The sequence below is a fragment of the Sapajus apella genome, unplaced genomic scaffold (assembly GCF_009761245.1).
Source record: "Sapajus apella isolate SASKATOON/1434 unplaced genomic scaffold, GSC_monkey_1.0 scaffold83, whole genome shotgun sequence".
NCBI lineage: Eukaryota > Metazoa > Chordata > Mammalia > Primates > Cebidae > Sapajus > Sapajus apella.
This window is the reverse complement of record NW_022437023.1, coordinates 6,758,995-6,765,726: the sequence shown is the minus strand read 5'-3', so window position 1 is coordinate 6,765,726 and position 6,732 is coordinate 6,758,995. Positions and strand designations below refer to the sequence as shown.

The window sequence follows — 6,732 nt, the reverse complement described above, 5'->3', positions numbered from 1 at the left end:
AAAGGCCTTGGTCAGGGGACAGTGCTCAGGGATTCTAGCCACTCCAGTACCTTCCCCTATAGAGGCCAGAGAAGGGCAGGGCGAGCCCCTGGAACAGAGCAGTGGAAGGAGGGCTCCCCTCTAACTTCTTACTGGTGCTGGTTGAGAGGCTGAACAAACTAACCCACTGAGCTTGTTTCCTCACTGCAACGTGGGTCGAATGACAGGGTCTGCTTTCGATGCATGAAAGGCATGCAGTACTGCTGGGGTTTACAAGCGCTCGGAGAATGGCAGGAAGACAAGTGAGAAATATAATTGATTTACTCCTTCATTGCACGCATGGTTATTGAGTGTCTACTGTGTATGCAACGGGCACTGTGGATGCATCATAACACAAGCCAGATTCTCCATCTCCCCAGCAGGCATTTCCGTGTGTGTCTGTGTGTGGCGGAGAGGGGGCACAGTACAGAGTAAATAAGAAATAAAGTTATATAGCACAGCAGAAGGAATTTAGTTCTAGGAAGGACATAAAGCCAACCAGGGAGATAAGGAGGCGGGGGTGATATTTTAAATCAGCTGGAGCATGTGTATGAAAGAGGTCAAGTGTTTCCCGTAGAGTTACTGTGTACTGGAGGGCGCACAGAGGTGTCGCGAATTGAGCTGCCTGCTCCTTCCAGGTGCAGGGGTCTCACCAGGGTAGGTGAGAACGGGGTGAAAGGGAGGAATCACGTGTGAGTGGCTGGATTAGTTTCTGATGTCCTCTGATTCTCTACAGCGTCTTCAGTCCCGCTCTAACACCCTCAGGCGTATAGGAAGGTGTGTGTAAGAAAGACACAGAGAGACTGAGCATCAAACTTTTTTGGAAGAAACATCGGTAAATGAAAATGGAATTACGATAAAAATAACAAAAGCAATAAACTCCTGACCTCAGTCACAATCACTTTAGTTAACACGCCAGCCCTAATAACAAACACGAGTCCCAGAGACCGCAACCCCTCGGGCACCGCGGGGCGTGGAGGTCTGGGCGGGCGGCGCAGCCTCCCCTGGCGGCTGCCCCCGGGAGCTCCGGGAGCGCCAAGCCCCTTGCAGGGCGCACCTCGTGCTGGCTCCAGCTCTCGCCGCGCGGCCGGCGCGGGGGAAGGGGCGGGGCCCGCCTGGGCTCCTCCCGCCCCAGGGCCCCTGGCTCTGGTTAAAGAGCCGCGCGGAGGCGGGCGCGGCGCACACTGCTAGTGGCGCGCCGAGGAGCGGCGCTTGGGGAAGCTGCCCACGTGTCTGTCCCGAGTCAAGCCCTGTGTTCCTCCCGCTCCTCACGCTTCCGCGGTCCAGGGCGCCCCCTCGGCCCCCCTGGTGTTCGCCCACCCCCGGCCGCCTCAGTGGGGCCCCACGCAGCTCCCCCCGCTCCGTGGGCCAGTTTGGCCGAGCAACTTTGTCCGGGGAGGGGCGCTTGCGGTGGGGACCGGGCACTGCGCATGCGGAGCTCCAAATTCAAACAGCTGTTTCCAGAGGCTGGAGGGCGGGCGGACTGGGAGCAGCTGGGGCTAGGGGAGGCTTTCTCTAGGAGGCGGCCGCTCGGGAGCCATGGTGGACCGAGGCCCTCTGCTCACCTCGGCTATCATCTTCTACCTGGCCATTGGGGCGGCGATCTTCGAAGTGCTGGAGGAGCCGCACTGGAAGGAGGCCAAGAAAAACTACTACACACAGAAGCTGCATCTGCTCAAGGAGTTCCCGTGCCTGGGTCAGGAGGGCCTGGACAAGATCCTAGAGGTCAGTAGCCGTTTGTACCCCCATAGACCCGAAGCTGGCTTGAGCTTTAGGGGCGCTGAAAGGAAGACCCCTTTACAGCTTTGGGTGACCCTCAGTCCCTGTGGAATGTCCGGGGGTGACGAGAAAGCATGTCCCATCATGGGTCAGGCTTCGAGGATCTGTCGCTCATCCGAGGATGTGTCGCTCACACGGGGGTCCCCCGGGCGCGTAGACTGTTTGGAACCTAGTTTGGCTGGAGATAAATTGGAGTTGATTCCCGGGTGAACTGGGCTCTGCTGTGTGGGTGTGACGGTACCTCCCTCCTTGGAAGGAGGCTGTGGGGCGGATAAAGGCGTTTATCTTTCCCTGGAGACACTCCCGGAGTCCGGGAGCCGAGCCTGGTGCCATCCCCTCGTGTCTCCACCTCCTCTCTCCGGGGCCAGTGCCGCGCCTGCCAGGCTTTTCTTAAGGGACGTGAACCCGGCAGTCACGGGAGGGTTCCCCCGCCCAAGCCTGAGTAAAATCTTCCCGCCCCCAGCAGGGTTCCGGAGAGGAGCGGGGGGCTCTGTGGGGCCCGCACCCACGGGATGAGGGCTGATGCCTGGAATGCTGGGGAAGCGCTCAGACTTCCGGGAAGGCTTATCTCGCAGAGACATCCTTCAAGAGCTTGGAGTTAAACTTTGTGAAAGTAGCAGGTTGCACCAACGAATAAAACCGGCGTTGTCCCTTTGCGAGGGGGGCGGAGAATGTGTGCGGAATTGGGGTGGGCGGGGGACTTCCCTCCGTGCTCATTGGGAACCGCTTATCTTCTGGTGCACAGCCCTATGGGTGGCATTTACCTCACTTAGGATAAACGGGCTGCCCATCCTGTCTGGAGCCTTGGGGTCAATTTGAGCACCGAGGCCCTCTACTGCAGTTTCTTGAGGGCTCAGCTTCATCCATCAACCCTTCTTGGCCTGCTCCCCCAGTGGAACGACCAGGACGGGGGTAAAAGTTCTAGATCACAGGTGGGGAGTAGGGGTAGATTGTCCAAGGCATTACATTGCTCTTAGGGTGAAAGATGCCAGAAAGGAGGTCTGATGAGGAGCAACATTTAGTCTACAGCAGTACCCCAATACTATGAGCCTATCTAGCTGTCACTCATTTTCCCCATGTGAGAAATGGGAATGAGCCAATCTTCCTTATTTCTGCGGAGGACTGTTAGGTTGAAAGCATTTGGAAAGCTTGAAAACCTTGTCCCCATATCAATGGACATTCACACAGATGAGCAAATAGGTGTTTGCTGGCAGCCGTGTGCGGGGAGACTTGTCTTTTAAGGAAGCCCGTGGAAGGGGAGGTTTAGTTCAGCAGGCTCAGTGTTGGATTTTAGTGGAGGGCCTCTTGCCCTGTAGCAGTTTTCCCGGCTAGAGGCAGATGGGAGGTGATGGTGAGGAGGATGAGCATCAGAAGGTGGCTGGTTGATTTACCACCTTACAACAAGATTCCTGGCATAAAGCATCCACACGGCTTCCTTCTGATGGGTGTCTACCCTAGGGAAGGACTGTTGTGGGGAGGGGGTCTATTTATGATTTCCCTTGAGGAAACAATTCCTCTGGAGAACAAGTTTTTGTTTAGTTTGTTCCAGGGCTTTATTTAGAGGGGGAAGAGGGCAGGCAGGGAATGATAAAGCCTTGAGCTGCCCTCGAAGTGTTTCCCTCTAAGCTGTTGCTTCACTACTGCAGGGGAAGGAAGGAAAGAATTCAAGGCTAAATGTGGGAAAATAAACTTCAAAACACAAGGAGAAGGGAAAGGAGGGGGGTCCAGGGGTTAGGCAGCCGGGTACAGCTGGTGGTCGTAGCTTTGGAGGCTAGACGGCTTCCTGAAGGTATTTGAACAAGTAAAATGCCTCTTATTTAGTGATCCTATTAAATCTATCAACATTTACCCCCCACCCCACCAAAAAATAATGGGCAGGTGATTTTTAGAAAAAGGATTTGGGCGTCAAGCCAGTGTGCTTTGGAGACAATTATAGATAAGTTCTTGAACAAGGACAGCCCTGTCCGCATCCCCCGCCAAAAAAACTCCCAAACCAACCCCAACTGGGTGAGTCCCCTCCAGTGACAGGAGAAAACCCAAGAAATCAAAATGGACAGGTAGAAGCATTTGCTGGCATCAGTTTCAATCTGCAGAAATCTGCCTTGTTCTGCTTTCTGGTGATTTGGGGTACTGCCTCAGGCCTCAGGATATTGGTTTAAAGAAAAATGAAAACTCAAAAATCTTCTTTCCCATCTGGCTGCTTGGGCATTTTCCACCTCAGGCTCTGTGTTTTAGCTGGTTCTGAATCACCTTTGAATCATGAAGGAGACCCTGGCTAGGAATTCTTGGGGTAGGAGCAGGGGTGGGGCAAGGATTGCTGAGAGAGAAGGGGTCCATTCTGGGTTGTGGTCTCTCTTATCCTGGAGGTTGTGTGTGCTCTTTCAAATGTGTGAGAAAGGGAGTTAAATCAGCTTTCTTTAGAAATACTCCCCAAATTGTCAGGTACTTCCTCCCCTCCGCTGTGGCTGAAGGGAGGTGCAGGCTGACTTTCAAGTGCTCAGCGACCCGCCAGCCTGGGACCACGTGATCTGTCCTCTTTCCTGCCTTCAGAACCATCTTGAACCCTTGCTCTCAAACAAGATCTTTTCGTGACTCATTCTCCCAACCTCCTCCTAAACTGCAGAGACTCTCACAAGGGAAATTAACATTTATGGCACACCTACTCTGTGTTGGGCATGGTGGGTGCTATTATCCTTATTTTATGAGAGAGGGCACAGGCTGGTTTTGCCATCTGGCTCGACCATTTACCCATCAAGCCATGTAACTCAACATTGCCTTCCTTTCCTCATCTGCAAAGTGAATGTTTAGTGAGGCTCCAATAAAGTAGAAACATTAGGCAAGATGTCTATAAAAAGTCAACAGGTCTCCTGACCTTAGTATTTATTGAGGAAGGCAGCTTTACCTACCTGCCTTATTTCAGGTACTCTTTACAGTGTATATTCAAGTAAGCAAGCTGAAGCCCAGAGAAGTTAGAATGGCCACAGGGACACCACAGGAGGCACAGCCTGTGGGGTGGGATGGGGAGGGGGAACCAGACAGTCTGCCCCAGGAGCCTGGGCCTATGAAGATTGTCGCTCTGTAACTGAGCTTAGGAAATTGGTTCAGCTGGACCCTGATGTGCTGGGAAATTCTATTTTTTCTGTTTCCTCTAGCACAGGTAATGGCATACAGGCGTCTCCTGTGTTGTTGCCTGCCTGACACAGCACCTCTGTTGCTGAAATAATGTATCAGTCTACCCCTCTGTCCTTCTCATTTTGGAAGCCCCCAACCTCCGCCCCACCAAAAAGAGAGGGGTTGGGGTTGAAGGGATGGAATGACAGCCTTTCTTAACCTTCTGCCTTTGGTGGGCAGTGATCAGAAGCAAAAAGGATTTGAGAGCCCACCATGCACCAGACACTTTGAATAAGCACTTTGATTCTTGAAGACCACCCCATGAATGAGGAAAAGGTGATGTAACTTGTCTGGGATCACATAGCAGAGTTGGTTTCAAATCTAAGTTTCATGCTTTAAAGTACATGGAAATTAGCAAGCATTTATTAGCATCCACCATGTGCCAGACACTGGGCAAGACTCTTGGAATACAAAGAATTGGGCCAGGCTTGGAGCTGCTAGAGAAAAGGATGCATAAACCCACTGGGAACAAGACAGTGGGTGTGGGCTATCACGGAGGATTTCAGGAGGGTCTTTTAAGGAGGGGCTGGTCCAGCCTGAGGGGTCAGGGAAGGCTCTCAGGAGATGACCTCAAGCCAGAGTGAGGTCTTGGATTAGAAAGAGCAGCTGGGAACTAGGGAGGTCAAAGCTGCAGTGAGCCTGGATTTTGCCACTGCACTCCAGCCTGGGCGACAGAGCAAGACCTTGTCTCAAAAAAAAAAAAGAAAAGGCCGGGCATGGTGGCTCACACCTGTAATCTCAGCACTTTGGGAGGCTGAGGCTGGCGGATCACCTGAAGTCAGGAGTTCAAGACCAGCCTGGCCAACATGGTGAAATCCTTTTTAAAAAAATAAAAGAAAAAAAAAACCTAACTGAGAAAGGAAAGGAGAAGAGAGTCCTAACAGAAGGCAGACACTTGCCCTTTCTCCTTGCCTGGGGAATGCAGTCTGCAGGCTTCTTGCTGCTGCTCTAGAGAGTCCCTTGTCTCCTGGGTGTAGGGTATGGTCACCCCAGTTCCTGCCCTCTGTCTGACATCCCAGACCAAAGTCCAGGTTTTGCTAGACTGCTCACGTAGCTGACCTGTTTCCGGAAGCTTCTTGGATCTTACTGGCCTCCTTCCTTCCTAAGCTCCAAAGTGCTTTCTTGTGTTCTGAGGTTTTCTGTGTGTACCGCCTTTCATTTTCTGGACCCTTTGGACTGATCTATACACACTCCAGTCCTAAGTCGTAAGGCTAGTTCCAGTGTTGTGGTTCTGACACTCTTAACACCTATCCTGCTCCCCAGATTTGAAACATAAAACCATGGAATATATGACAAAATTACATCTGACCGAAATGCCTAGAATGGGGTACGTTGAATTTTTTGGAAAGCTAAGGGTTAATATGAACACCTCTTTGTCTTGGGCCTTGTTGGAAGTTGCAAAATGCACTGGTCCACTTAACTGCCTTTGTTAAGTAAAGGGAGCACAACAGCTCTTTCGGTTATGGAGGATCTTGGAGGCCTCCAAATCCTTGGGTCCAAGCTTGAGTTCTTACTGGCTAGGACTGCAGAAGTGGAAAGTGGATAGGCTGGTTTTTTGAGAGGAAATTGAAGAGGTCCCTCTTAATGGCTTGCTTCTTATTTATATTCCACTCAAAAGTTGAAGACAGCCCAAAAAAAAAAAGGAAAAGAAAAAAAGCCTGAGTCTGCCTTAGTTAACTGCTCTGGTTAGTTTTTTAACAGTGAAAGTGAATTATTATTAAATTGCTTTGAAAGTTTTACTAGAACCCTTAGGATGATTACAGA

The 6,732-nt window shown here is 51.6% G+C and overlaps 1 protein-coding gene across 1 annotated transcript in view; it reads left to right on the top strand.

The window, feature by feature from the left end:
• Positions 1 to 1,160: 1,160 nt before the first annotated feature.
• KCNK5 (potassium two pore domain channel subfamily K member 5) overlaps positions 1,161 to 6,732 on the top strand; it is a 40,005-nt gene continuing 34,433 nt past the window's right edge. Inside the window, exon 1 of the mRNA XM_032253622.1 lies at positions 1,161 to 1,743. Within this exon, the coding sequence (XP_032109513.1) occupies positions 1,558 to 1,743 (186 nt within the window). The 5' untranslated portion in view covers positions 1,161 to 1,557. The remainder of the gene's footprint in view (positions 1,744 to 6,732) is intronic.